At 35.6% G+C, this 13,868-nt stretch overlaps 3 protein-coding genes across 3 annotated transcripts; 1 reads left to right on the forward strand and 2 right to left on the reverse strand.

Moving 5' to 3' along the window:
* Nucleotides 1-5,455: 5,455 nt before the first annotated feature.
* LOC113294455 (omega-amidase, chloroplastic-like) lies at nucleotides 5,456-8,294 on the forward strand. The gene is made up of 11 exons (XM_026542847.1): nucleotides 5,456-5,564; nucleotides 5,674-5,790; nucleotides 5,958-6,179; nucleotides 6,291-6,378; nucleotides 6,500-6,574; nucleotides 6,693-6,771; nucleotides 6,924-6,939; nucleotides 7,021-7,101; nucleotides 7,190-7,272; nucleotides 7,458-7,587; nucleotides 7,983-8,294. The coding sequence occupies exons 1-10, from the start codon at nucleotides 5,514-5,516 to the stop codon at nucleotides 7,540-7,542; spliced, it is 897 nt and encodes a 298-aa protein (XP_026398632.1). The 5' UTR covers nucleotides 5,456-5,513; the 3' UTR covers nucleotides 7,543-7,587; nucleotides 7,983-8,294.
* Nucleotides 8,295-8,404: 110 nt separating this feature from the next.
* On the reverse strand, nucleotides 8,405-10,096 carry LOC113294454 (serine/threonine-protein kinase STY13-like). The gene is made up of 4 exons (XM_026542846.1): nucleotides 9,748-10,096; nucleotides 9,499-9,646; nucleotides 8,881-9,394; nucleotides 8,405-8,587 (listed from the first exon to the last, which is right to left on the reverse strand). The coding sequence occupies exons 1-4, from the start codon at nucleotides 9,906-9,908 to the stop codon at nucleotides 8,439-8,441; spliced, it is 972 nt and encodes a 323-aa protein (XP_026398631.1). The 5' UTR covers nucleotides 9,909-10,096; the 3' UTR covers nucleotides 8,405-8,438.
* Nucleotides 10,097-10,327: 231 nt separating this feature from the next.
* On the reverse strand, nucleotides 10,328-13,014 carry LOC113294456 (vacuolar protein sorting-associated protein 2 homolog 1-like). The gene is made up of 5 exons (XM_026542849.1): nucleotides 12,794-13,014; nucleotides 12,154-12,284; nucleotides 11,528-11,632; nucleotides 10,921-11,181; nucleotides 10,328-10,613 (listed from the first exon to the last, which is right to left on the reverse strand). The coding sequence occupies exons 1-5, from the start codon at nucleotides 12,828-12,830 to the stop codon at nucleotides 10,464-10,466; spliced, it is 684 nt and encodes a 227-aa protein (XP_026398634.1). The 5' UTR covers nucleotides 12,831-13,014; the 3' UTR covers nucleotides 10,328-10,463.
* Between the last annotated feature and the right edge of the window lie 854 nt (nucleotides 13,015-13,868).

Here is a 13,868-nt window from a genome sequence, read left to right on the forward strand (position 1 = left end):
AGGTATAAACACTTCTGCTAAATTTTTCTCACTTGTGCTAAATTTTATTCACTTCTGCTAAAAAATTCTCTCTTGAAAAAGGTTTGTTTAAGGTTTCAGAGAATATTTCGATGGAATGTTACCTATGAATGGTCGGTTTAATCGTTCTCACTAAGTTTTCCATTTGTAGTAGTCAACTCCCCGCCAGGTTTCGATCTCGAAGCCAAGTTATTTCTCGTAGTCGCCAAAAAAGGGGTTTGTTTAAGGTTTCGGAGAATATTCCCATGAAATCTTACCCTTAAATGGTTGGATTCATCATTTTTGCAAACTTTCAGACTTATATAGTAGTCCGTTCCTGGACAGGTTTCGATCTCTGAGCCAGTTTCTTTCTCGAAGTTGATGAACTTGTGTGTTTTAATTCCACACAAAAAATTACTATTTATGTAATAAAGTTAAAAAGTCATAATTAAGTTCAAACTCAAATTTCAAAATGATTTTTTAAAAGCAAAAGAGTAACCTTTTTGTGAAACTTTTTTATTTTTACTAATGACTTTTGAAACTAATTTCGCGATTTTTTATTAACCACTCTTCGTGTACATGTATCTTAATGTTTAGAGGATTAACGATTGTGTAAAATTTATATAACTTATTATTTATTTTTGTTTAAAGGAAATGGCAATGCTTCATAATTTCATTACTGTAAAATTTTGGTCACATCATGATCATTTGTATTAGAAAATAGAAAGAAAAAAATTAACACTAAGTTTACAAATTTCGAAACTTTTTAAATTTTAAAGAACGAAAAACTTAATTGTAACAAGGTTTTACATTTCGATGAAGAAATTGATATCATGATAATATTTTCAAGTAATTTTTTTTCTTGATCATTGACATCATATGTGTTATTCAGATGCTTCCAAAATAGAGAAATAATATGCCCAAATAGATGTCACAGCGATCAATATAAGTCTTATTTCCCAAATCAGATCGTCTTCTTTCAAAACATACTTGATATTAATGCAATAATACCACCAAAATTCCACTAAAGCTATATATAACAAGTCTGTTATAATATGGGCATCCAACTCAAAACCAATTGGAAATGAGTGGAGTGGCCCAAAATATTATGAATCGCAGGATCTTCGGTAACCCACACAATGTGGGGCTAATAAGCTCAACACGTCCCCTCACATGCAACCTCGTTGTGTCTAATACGTGGACAACAAATCGGGAGATGCGGAGTAAAGGTGCGATTGAATTATTCGACATAAATAGCCTGCTCTGATACCATGTTAGAATATGAGCATCCTACTTAAAATCAATTGGCAATGAGTAGAGTATCTCTAAGGATTATTAACCGCAGGATCTTCGATAACTCAAACAATGTTGGACAATAATCTCGACAAGTCTTGATAACATAGATGAGTCATCTGAGCGATTCGAAAAATAAAAAGAAACCACCTAAAAGATAAAATCAAAAAAATTGTAATTTTCTTATTCAAAGCATTAAATATTAATTATTCGAAATATTTAATATCTCTCATCATATTTGATCGAATCTGGGTTTGGAGATTTGAAAATGGGAGAAAACAAGTTTTAGATAATAATTATTTGGAAAAAAAAAATGGGTTATGCAAAGAGAAAAGTTATTGATATCAGGAATCTAAAATTTAACCTAATATAATCAAAGACTTGGTTGTGTCAAAAAAAAAGAATTTTTTTTAAAAGCTTGGTAGAATGTCCTATAAACATGATCCATTTAACTTAAGATATAATTAACATTTTTTGAATCAAGCCGCTTAATGTATAACAACCTTAGCACTACTTAAACATGATCAAAAATCGATGAAGTTCCAGATGTTCGTTGGCCCACTTATCTCCAACATGATATGTTCTGTCAAGCATGTACACTCTTTTCAAACTCATAGTAATCAAAATCTAATCAGTAACTTCATTATGGTTGTTGCACAGCGAAAAAAACCACTGCAAAAGCTATGTCGTCAATCTTATTGTTCAAGACCATGTAATACGTACTTAATGGATTGAACTTCACGGTTTTTTGAAATAACTTCATTGTGGTTAATTTGTTTAGTTAGGTAATCAGGTTTAATCCTCCCTTAGCCATTGAAATATTAAGGGTTCGGCTCTGGTTTCCTCTGACATCTCAAGTTTTAATCCCTGGATTGTTGTGAACTTACTTCTAATTTCTTTAATTTGAGTTATCTAGCTGATTTGGTTTCGATAACTTTATCCCTTGTTTCTTCCTTTCCTTTTTTCCCTTTTTCTGTGTATCTTTAGCAGTCCTATGAAGTTAATTACATTCTGCAAAGGAAAATTAAAATCTTTAACAAGTATAATGCATACTCGTCTGATCCCAGGTGCCATTTGCTACAACTGGAAAAAGAGGAAGCTACTAGAAAAGCCAGAGCTTCAAGATAATATTGAAAAGAGGAAGAGCAGTAATTCAACATCTAATGAGGAGGAAACTTCAAGGAAACTTGACTCAGTAAATCCTTTCAAAGCTCCTACCAAAAATATGGAGAAAGCCTAGAGTACAAATCAGGTAACAAAAATCAAGGAGGGGGTTTTCACTCAATCGCCTGATTGCGATAATCTCTACCCAATTTCTTCTGGTTCTTCCCATTATGATATTGAAATTCAAAGCTCGGTTGAGGTAATCCTAAACCACAGTATTTATCTATCCTAGTAACATGATGAATAGGAACACATCAAACCATTCGAACAACAAGATCTCTATTGACTGTCTTTTAATCTGTGTCTATAGGAGAAAGATGGTTAAAATGAATAGAATCAATTACTCCGTTTATACAATTAGAAATTGCTAACTTGGTATGTATTTTTAGATAATATGCTATTTACTCTAACTGTTCAACATAAGTCACAATCTAGAAAAACTAGTATATCCTCATGTATCTTATTTCTGGCAGTTCATCAAGACAATTGCGTGGAACTGTCAGGGACTAGGTAATCCCAATAAACCTGAGACATACTTAAGTTTGAATGACCTTCTAAACAAAGAAAATCAAGATATCTTGCTTATCTCAGAAACTAAACAACAAACTAATAATGTAGAAATAATCCTTAGTAAAATTAACATACACAACTATTGGATTGTACCTCCTAGAGGTACGACTGGAGGTCTTATTCTAGCCTGGAAGAACAATTTAAATACAAATTTCATATTGTCCCCCGGTATGACCAAAGTAGCAAGCATGCTGCAATTTTTTGGGTTTCTTGTGGCTAAAGTTAGCTGAGAAAGTAATAATCGGTACTTCTGCCTGGTAAAATTGACATTGTTGCCTCTAATATCAAAAATTTAAGAATTGCAAATTAGAAATAAGTACAGTAAAATTGACATTGTTGCCTCTAATATCAAAAATTTAAGAATTGCAAATTAGAAATAAGTACAGTTCATTCTTCATCCCTTATAATATGAAACCATTTTTGAAGGAATGATGGACTTTGAAGAGACCCTAAGTTTCCTTTACTAGACTACCTCGTTCAGATTGAGGTTTGGAGGATTACATAGAAAAAATGGTAGATAAACCTTTATATACATCATGCATTACATTATCTAACATAAGTTCGGTCATCACACAACACACCCAAATGTGTCTATTTTCTATTCCCATTGAAATAAAAAATTGAACCTAACAATCAGAATCGATGCACTTTTATCTTTCGAAGCCATCACAATATCTTCAAAACAAGTTGGGTTTCAAAAATTGAAAATACATCAAACCCATCCTTTATTAGCTGACGAAATGAAACATTAATCATAGAACCTGTTTTGAGGCATACATCTGTCGAAGTTCGGCTGAAAAATTATCAACCGAACCTAGACAAAAATATAGGTTATCAGCCGAACTTTGAGTACGTCTAAAAATATGTTTCTTAATCATTTAACCAATGATATCATAGAATAGTTCACAAGCCCGTCTTCTTTAACACGCAATCTACATTTGAATATTAGCTTGAAAACTAAACCTAAGCTTGAGGATATGCAAAATCCAACTACGAACATACATATCAAAGCAAACCCCATTTATCTTATGCTTCATGTCTCATGTGCATTTTACTTTTCTCTTTTCGTTTCTAAATAAAACTGATTCCTTTTCTCTAAGGAAAGAAACAAAGGATGAAGGCTGCAAATTTGGTTTTCTCCAACAGCTCAGGCTTGCAGGTATTAATTTTACTAGTAATTGTTTACGAAGAAAAAGTAAAATTTCAAAAGGGTTAGCTCATAAACTCAAATATATAACCACTAACCATTTCGACAACACTTGAGTTAAATGACTAATGAATAATCTATAAGCTCTTATTGAACAACCTCATTAAGTTCAAAGCTTTTAATGTATTTTATCCGAACAAAAAAAAGAAAAAGGAAAAAAAAAGCCATGAGGGGATGAACAGACAAACATTTGATGCCTCAGATGCAAAGATAACTAAACAAAAGAAAAAAAATATAAAAAACGGAAAATGGGTCATTTGTCCAACTATTTTTAAAACATGATTCTAATGAACGAGTAAAAATTATTACGGGTGAAATGGACAAAAAAAATAGCAAGGATGAAACTGGATTCATCCTGGCATAAACTTAAAAAATAGCGAGGATGAAACTGGATGCATCCTGATGTAAATTAAAAATAAGAAAAAGTATTTGAAAATGGGTAGGATGAAACTGTTTACATCCTGGCTATTTTAACATTTTTGTCCATTAAAACAGTATCAAAACCTAGATGTCTTTTTCACCCAGGAATTGTTTATTTTGGTCTTTTTAACCAATTTTGTGTATAAAAAAGGGGAAGGATCCGTTGACATGGTTATAATAACATAACCCGTTGACATGGTTATCATTTTTTCTACCAAACCGAGACGTCAATGAAATTTAAACCAATATTTTGGTGACATGTTCCTCATATAAAACTCTAGATTCCTACAAAAAATGAGAGTATTCCGAAATACGAAACTTTACCATTCACAAATTTTAATTTCAACCGTTAATCTTGGACGATTGATATTCAAAATGGTAGACGGTGGTCTTATACATTTTGGAATGCTCTCAATTTGGTGTGAGTGTAGAGACTTATAATAAGAACATGTCATCAAAAAATTATTTTCAAACTCATTGCCGATTGGATTTAGTAGAAAAATAGCGCCAAAATATCAAAATTATGTCATTATAACCATGTCAACGGATCCTACTCCTATAAAACACACAACTTATTAATTGCTTACCTCTAAATTTTCATTATCACACGAAAGCCATGGAAACCACATTCCCACGTTCGATCTAAATTTGTTGGTTTCATTGGATTCACTAGTGTGGTAGAACTCATAGGTCCCACTGGCATCGGTGGACCCTCTTCGACCTACCAAGTTGTTATATGTGGGACCCAATTAGTGTAAAGTTAGAACTTAGGACAGACGTTGTCGCTTGAGCAGTAAAATTTGACTTTGAAATAAAATAGAGAAGTACACAGGAGAGAGGAAAGGAGCTCAGAAGAATAATCATGGCTTCTTCTTCTTTAGCATCTAAGTCTGATCAACCTCAAATAGCTAAGGTGATGATCAGTTAAAGCACCTGTTAATTTCAAATTCAAATTTTCAGTTTTTGCAGTTTTATCACAAATTTATAGTAGTAATTTTTTGTCTTTTTTTATCTTAATATAGTTCAAGATCGCTCTATGTCAAATCAGTGTTTCATTAGATAAGAACACCAATATCGATCGTGCTCGTAAAATGATCAAAGATGCTGCAAAAATGGGTGCGAAGCTTATTGTTTTGCCTGTAAGTGTTTGTAGTTTGATTCACACATATTATAATGGATTTCACAGTGGTGTTGGTTTAACTGCTTCAGTTTGCATATGAAGTGTTTGTGTTGGGTTCTAAGTAGCATTGTGATGCTAAAATGGGTGTTTCTTTTCCTTTTCTTTTGCAATGTTTTGGTTATGTAGGAAATGTGGAATTGCCCTTATGCAAATGAGAATTTCCCTATATATGCTGAAGATTTTGACAATCGAGAGTTTTCGCCATCATTCATGATGTTGTCTGAAGTTGCATGTAACCAAGGAGTTACGGTAGTTGGTGGGTCGATACCAGAACGATGTGGTGATCGGTTGTATAATACTTGTTGTGTATTTGGCACCAATGGAAATTTGATTGCGAAACATAGTAAGGTTAGCATATGCTCAATTTCGATGAAACTGGTAATTGTTTTGCGGATTCTGCATTTTCCTGTGTCTTGTTGCTAACTTATAATTAAACTGGTATAATGATGATATGTGCAGATTCATCTGTTTGATCTAACAGGAGATGTTTGCTTCAAGGAATCTGACACCATTGCAGCCGGAGATCAACCTACCATTGTCGATACAGGTATACTCATTGGACTTTGAGACTAGGATGATACAATAACTGAGATACAAAAATGTTGCACTTGTACCCAGCTAATTTATGTTATAAAATGCTACTACTTAGAACCAGTATTTCATTGCAGATGTTGGACGTATCAGAATAGGAATCTGCCATGATGTACGCTTCCCCGAACTTGCAATGCTGTGCAGAGAAAGAGGTTTCATTGATTTCCTTTACCCGTTAATTTGTATTTCGTATGCATTACTCGATGTAGGGGCTTGTATATAAAATTTAGTTCTAGTTGGAATCAACTGGATTTGTTGCTTGGATACCAGGTGCTGATCTAATATGCTATCCCGGGGCGTTCAACATGAGTACTGGTAACTTGTTTTGGGAGCTTGTACAAAGAGCAAGGCAAGAATTCTTTGCTATACTCTCTCTTGGAGGTTTTCTTTAGCGGGTCAATACAAAATCGTGATTTCTCTTATGAAACAAGTAATTCTAGACTTGCTGGTCATATCATATGCATTTACTGACCTGATTGATTATCTTAACTATTCCCACAGGGCTGCTGACAATCAGGTAAATTTATGACATTTTGTGTTTTTCATATTGGGTGGTTCTAAATTATCAATGAATGAAATTTCAATAATTTTTTTGCAGTTGTTTGTGGCCACTTGCTCACCAGCTCGAGACTCTAGCGGTAGCTACATGATTTGGGGACATTCTACTCTTGTTGGACCTGTAAGATTGAACTTTCCGCAAAGCAATTTTTATTCTTATACTCTAGGATCCCTTGAAAAATGCAATGAACACTCTTTGTGCATTGCAGTTTGGTGAGGTGATTGCAACTTCAGGACCCGAAGAAACAACTGTCATTGCCGAAATAGATTACTCTATGTGTCAACTTCAAAGGTATTATTCTCCCTTTCCTTTCTCCAATCGATAGACATAATTTAAGGCATTCTTACAAATATGCTTATATTTTGATGAACAAACCAAACTTAAGGTTTTGCAAGTAAGCGGTGCGGCTGCAGGAAATGTAATTATATTTCTTACTGCTTCTTTCACATAATCTGATCTGTATGTGAAATGCGCAGAGAAAATCTTCCACTTGAAAAACAAAAGAGGGGAGACATCTACCAGTTTATTGACTGCACCAATGAACTGAGCTCCCAGCAATGAGAACTCGATAATAGACCATTCATATTTTTCATCCACCATTCTCAGGTTTGGATATGCTTCCATTATTTACTTAGTTTGTATAGTTTTTAATAGTACGCTTATAGACAATCTGTTGCTCAATATCACTGAACATATAATTGTAATTCACGGGAAGTACGATTGTCCTAGCAAAGTAGTATGTACTCCCTCCATTTCTGTAAAAGTGATAGTTACACTTCTGCAGAAACGGAGGTATTGCCTTTTATCCTTAGGGCCTATTTGTCTCGACTAATTGTTGCTGAAACTTGTTTTTCTACTTCGCAATTCTGATGAATAACATACTTTTCATTCATTAAACTTATATACAAAGTACAAACTAGAACATGCAAAGAAAGAAAAAAAGAAACTGATAATCTCTTTATCTAAGCAGTTGTGATTAACATCCCTTGGATCTTTCTCAGGCTACATGTAATGGAAGAGAATGACGGTCTGATCTTGGTGTCTTCCGCCCATGAAAGGGAAATGAGTTCAATGAGCTCTTTTAGTTGGCCATCATCAGCTGCAGGTAGCTTTGGCCTAAGCTTACAGTTTCCAACTTCTACTGCTATCTGTTCAGATTAAAGCACAATCAAGTAGAACCCCATTGATTAACTTGAATAATTAGAATTTACTTGATAGATTATTGCATCTTTCTTTATTTAATGACATTTTTTATATTTGCAGAATAGTTGCATAAAAACTCGGATTAGAGAATAATGTGTTCCGATTTGTGTATTTGCGTACTTAATAGTGTAGCTTTTTTGTTACTATTAATACATGTCAAATCAACAATCTGCAGATGGAAAATTTTATAACAAATGTAATATTTTGCCATCAACTACAAGCCTGTTCATATGGAGGACATAAGAACAGTTTTTCTATACCTTGGAAGGCCCAAAATCAGTTTCTATGTAGGGATGTTCGCCTGTGATAAGTTCATTTAGGACAACACCATAACTGTACACATCACACTTCTCGTCGTAGGACTCAAACCTGATTACCTCTGGTGCCATGTGAACATATGTCCCTGCCAGCAAGAAAATATTGTCAGATACTGAATTGACTTGGGTACCAGTTGGCCAAACCTGATTCTAGGACTCGCAGTCGACCAACTATAAGGCCTCCTACCACGGCGTGCACACCTAGGGTCAGATTCCAACATAGAATTCAGGTGCAATTTGTTTTTCACTCTTAGAATTTAAAGAGTTAAGGCCTCTAATGTTTGAGTTATAGTATGTCTGGCATAGGCGGATACTGAAAGATACTCCTGACTCGTTAGAGAACATATCTAAAGAGGGGAAAAGATAAACAGTGCAATACCTGTTTCCCCGCTTTGTGCCTGGTCACCCTCCTCCAAAAATCTAGCATGTCCAAAATCTGCAACCCGTACGTGCATTTCATGGTCCAGGAAGATATTGCTTGGCTTTAGATCTCTGTGAACTAACTTAGGATTCTGACCATGAAGGTATTCCATAGCTTCAGAAATCTCCAGAGCCTTTGCTACTCTTTCTTGAAGTGGATGAAGAGGAATCGATCTCTCTTTCCGCCTTTCATCATCAGGTCCATGCAACCATTGCTTCAGTGTCTTGCTCACAAATTCTGTAACCATCCATCCAAACTCTGGCGGGTCTAAACAAGCACCCATAATGCGTAGCACATAGGGGTGGTCTTGACGTGATAACGTATCAATTTCTTGGACAAAGAATGTTACTCGGTTGTCGTTTGAGTAGAAAAATTCTGGGTGTATGCATTTTACTGCGACGACGTTTCCTTTCCATAATCCTCTGTATATCACGGCTGTACTACCTTGGCCTACTTGTTCTTTAAACTCGATCTGCTCATTTGATCATATTATTACTATTATCCGTTAGTTTTCAAACGTATATTAGAGTTTGCAGGGACAAAACAGAGTCAGATATTGTATTGGATTGCACAGACCTCATGTGGCTCAATGTACCAGCCATTGAGCTTAGCTTGATCAGCTATAGCAGCTAAACCTGAACTGCGGCGCAGTGAAGATGGTATCCTGGGAGTGATCGGCGAAGATAGGCAAGAGTCAAGTACTGAGCTCACGATCGTTATCTCTCTGTTAAGTATTGGACAAAAACACTACAGGTCAAAAGGAGGAAAAAAGTTCTAAGAATGATAGAAATGTACATCTGATTCGATATTCATGTTGGTGAGTACCTTATATAGTCTTTCACCCTTTGCAGTGGAGTTCTCGTGGTGGATTCGATTCTTGTTGTTCCTTGAATTTCCCTCTCTTGGTCATAATTAGAAGAAGTTGAATGACCTGAGAAGTAGGCTCCCATATGTATTTTAGCTTGTTTGTTGAGGCGATGGGGCATTTCTTAAGAGAGAAGTTGGAGAAAGGGGGAAAAATCAGAGTAGAAGAAATGGGCATTCTTATACTCTTGACAGTTTTATTGTTTGGCCAAATAGACAGAATTCAGCGTGGATCATATGGATGTTCGATAATCACGGTAATGCCATTTACAAACAGTTATCTGAAAACAAAGGCTGTTTTGTTTTATTGAAAACATTCAAAGAAAAAAACAATCAAATTCAAATCAAACCACTGTAATGAGAAGAGGGTCTTGGAATTATCCAGGATGTTTTCAAGAAGGTTGAAAGCCGCCTTGAGGTTGTTCCAGGCGGTCTCGAGCTGCCTGCCTTGTAATGGACAGAGCAAGGAACCTCTTGCAATCATTGTATTACTTTTCGAATGCAGGAAAGATTTCTCAAGTTAAAAAGGAACACAAATGGGTTGGATTCATCCTTTCAAATACTAGATTTATTAACCGAAAATAATCTCAAATCACACAAGATATCTTATCATATATTTCTTTCGAAGTCGGGTGTTTGATTGCGCATAATCATACTTACATGAGAGAAAACTAAAATTACATTCTCCTTAAGTTGTCCAACCTTGCTTGAAGATCCATATCTATACCACCATCGTCATTACCTCCTGCTGCTGCAGGTTGTTCAGCTTGAGCTACTTTGGTAGTTGCGGCTGGTGCAGCTACCGCTGTTGCAGGCGCGTTCATGAGCTGTACAACAAAAAGGAAAAAAAAAAACACGTAAGTTTCCTTTTTCAAACCGGAGAATAGAAACAGAGGTTCCACGCCCTCATAACCCCGTAACTGAACCTGGACCAATTCTTCCAGTTCTAATCCCCAGTAACATAATCCACTTAATGAACAATGAAGGACTAATTTTACGAGAATCAAAACAGAACCACCCAAGAACCCGACAAAAACCTCGAGGTAGTTCAATGACCAAACAAGACTGCCTAACTAAATCACGTCTCCTATGTTTTACCACAAGTAAAAAAAACGGTAAGTGAAAAAGGGATACCTCTGAATTGATGTCAATTCCAATCTCATCGAGGACCTGGTTCACAAGATCCTCGGTTTCCTGCTCTTCCTCATCTCCCTCCAAAGCATCATCAATGGCATCAGCCATTACCTCACTTGTCATTTCCATCTTCTCATTTTGCCTCTCAAACTCCATCATTATCTTCTGCAGTGAAGGCAAATTCATCTGCCTATTCATCTGTCCCATTGCCTTGGTTACACCTTTCATGGCCTCTCCCATTGCTTGGGTTGATTTCAATGTCTGAAAAAACAGTTCACACAAGTCTTAGCATTCAGCACAGAAACAAAAAGCCACAAGGTCGAAACATGCTGGTTATATACACATTCATGGCCTAAAAGGTCAGTAAGTTGGATGCTAAGAACCAATTCAAAGCTGCAAACATTCTTTCCCTCGTTAGTACTATATCACATTGCTTGTCAGGTTATTTGACTAGCTATCCCAGACTTAAAAAAGTCTACGAGACCGAGGACACATAACACACAAATATACCAACCCAGGCAATAATATTCAAAACTTCACTACGCACAACAAGCATATTCTAAAAGTCAGAGCAATTTGACAGAGATTAAGAAGATGAGAATGTTACCTGAATTCTGAGAGATACCCCTTGGAGTTGTGATTTGAGTTTATAGAACTTTTCGACTTGGTGTCTTGTTCTGATTAGATCTTTCGCCATAACTTTCACAGCTCCCTAAAACAGTATATATAGCACCATTAACGCACGCTTAACAAAAAGGATGATAGAACAAACAAGTATGCTTAGAAGATGCAGCATTAAACACCATGGGGCGTCCTTTATCTAACTGGTTCAATGAAGTATGAGAAGTTCACATTCGAAAACAAAAAGTACTTGTCCTGCAGACAATTGCGTACCTTTACAAAATCACACCTACCTAGTTCATACGTAATATAAGTATACACAAAAGGGACTGAAGTCTAGAGAACCTCATCCAATGGGTTACAAGTCTACACTATAGTACACCATCCTTAAGTATATCACCACGAGTATAAAAATTCATCAAAATCAGTCCAATCTCCAACATACTAGATACAACAAATTGCTACGCTCTTCAAATGCACACTTATACGCAGGGGAAATAGTTACAAAAATCAGGTAATATCAAAGCTCACAGAATATTTTGCGAAAATCACTATACATTATAATGCAATTACGATTTACACAAAAATCCAGTAAAGTAAACAAATTCGTACCATCTGCCCTTGCTTGGCGCTTTTCTTAATCTCCACAATAAGTTTCTTCTCTTGTGCCTGTAACCCTTGTCTCTCCCTCTCAATTTCTCTAATAGATTTATCCAGCATCCTCTTATTCTCCCGCAGAAGCTCTAAACAAAACACAAAAAGATACAAAACAAAATCAGCATTCTATAGCAAGCACTAGAATTTTTAAAAAACCCCACATTTATTCAAAAAATCAGTCCTCATAGCAGAACCCCACACAATCAAATCAAACTAAATTCAAAACCCACACTTCAAAATCATAACTTATCATCCATCAGTCAGAAAATTATCAAAATATCAGGATTCCATAACAAACCCTAGAATTTTCACAAAAAAAAAAAATCCCAAAAATTTCTTCAAAATTGGTACAAATAACAGAACCCCGCACAATCAAATCGAAGTTTATTCGAAACCCTAACTTCAAAATCATCTCTTTATCAATTAATTCCCAACATTCCATATCGAACCCCCAAATTTTACCTTTTTCCCCAATTTGATTCAAAAAATCAGCATAAACGGCAGGATCAAACAATCAAATTCAAAAGCCTAACTTCAAAATCATAAGTCTACAATCTCCTAATCAATTAATTCTAAAAAAGTAATCTACACATACCTGCAGGAGTCTTCCTTTTCCCGAAAAGAAAACTCATATTGAAAGATTGCCCTCCAAAAAAAAAAAATCCTTGAACTATCAGTTGTTGATGATATTGAATCGAGATTGATTAATCGATAATTGATTTATGATGTATCTTTTGATCGTCTTCTCTGTGGATTTGAAGAGTTTGATTTTTGTGCAGCTTTTCTTATTCGGGTTTTTATATAAAGTGGACCTCTTTTTCTTTTTCTAGTGATAATCAATATAAGAAGTTGTGTATTATTCTACTTACTCTATCTGAGGCATGGCCCGGCACGGCCAAGCAGGACGTAGGAGCGAGTAACTGAGAATTTGTACATGGTTCGGGTGCGACTCCATATAGCAGACTTAGCCAACTGGATTGACCTTTTGGCTAGATCCAATGGCCCGGCACGTCCAAGCAGGACGTAGGAGCGAGTAACGGAGAATTTGTACATGGTTCGGGTGCGACTCGGCAGAGCAGACTTAGCCCGCTGGATTGACCTTTCGGCTAGATCCAAAGAGTCATCGTCTAACTATAAAAAGAATTTTTCATTATTATAAAAAGGCGTGGTAATTGATTTCTTGATTAAAGAGTTAATAAGTGGATATGATTTACCGGAAAAGGTCATCTCGCGGTCCTTATTGTCTGAATTTCGTTTGACTTGGATGGCTGCAAATGATAAGGGTCACATTTATTAAACTCGAGTTTTACCATATATATCACCTCACGGTTTTACCATAATAAAAACATCTCCCGCAAGAGTTTTACCATAATAATAGAAGCATAGTTGAGTTTACGAAAATCTGTAGAGAAATCAATAAAGAGTTAATTAGTGTTTGGGTCGTTACCCGCTTAGTCAGGGTCAAACTGTTAGCTTCCGTTAATTTTATTATGGTGGTGAACCAGAGCATCATCTCTCTCGCAATTTCTTGTTCCTTCAGTTCTCTCTAAACTCTCAACTCAAGGGGGTTAACTTGGAAACATCGAGACAGTTTCTTGTTCCAAATTTAGTGTTCGTCCAATTTCAAATTTAGTTAAATTTTTATTTTCCCGCATTTTCACATTTCTAAT

The sequence above is a fragment of the Papaver somniferum genome, chromosome 7 (genome assembly GCF_003573695.1).
Source record: "Papaver somniferum cultivar HN1 chromosome 7, ASM357369v1, whole genome shotgun sequence".
NCBI classification, from domain to species: Eukaryota; Viridiplantae; Streptophyta; class Magnoliopsida; order Ranunculales; family Papaveraceae; genus Papaver; species Papaver somniferum.

Excerpts from the sequence above, each read along its gene's own strand:
- LOC113294455 (XM_026542847.1), top strand. The coding sequence starts at position 5,514 with ATGGCTTCTTCTTCTTTAGCATCTAAGTCTGATCAACCTCAAATAGCT. Across the intron at positions 5,791-5,957 it reads CGAAGCTTATTGTTTTGCCT|GAAATGTGGAATTGCCCTTA; the intron begins GTAAGTGTTTGT and ends TTGGTTATGTAG. Across the intron at positions 7,102-7,189 it reads ATTCTACTCTTGTTGGACCT|TTTGGTGAGGTGATTGCAAC; the intron begins GTAAGATTGAAC and ends TGTGCATTGCAG.
- LOC113294454 (XM_026542846.1), bottom strand. The coding sequence starts at position 9,908 with ATGCCCCATCGCCTCAACAAACAAGCTAAAATACATATGGGAGCCTAC. Across the intron at positions 9,647-9,747 it reads AGGGTGAAAGACTATATAAG|AGAGATAACGATCGTGAGCT; the intron begins GTACTCACCAAC and ends AATACTTAACAG. Across the intron at positions 8,588-8,880 it reads GGCACAAAGCGGGGAAACAG|GGACATATGTTCACATGGCA; the intron begins GTATTGCACTGT and ends TCTTGCTGGCAG.
- LOC113294456 (XM_026542849.1), bottom strand. The coding sequence starts at position 12,830 with ATGAGTTTTCTTTTCGGGAAAAGGAAGACTCCTGCAG. Across the intron at positions 12,285-12,793 it reads GAAAAGGAAGACTCCTGCAG|AGCTTCTGCGGGAGAATAAG; the intron begins GTATGTGTAGAT and ends TGTTTTGTTTAG. Across the intron at positions 11,182-11,527 it reads GGGTATCTCTCAGAATTCAG|ACATTGAAATCAACCCAAGC; the intron begins GTAACATTCTCA and ends CTGTTTTTTCAG.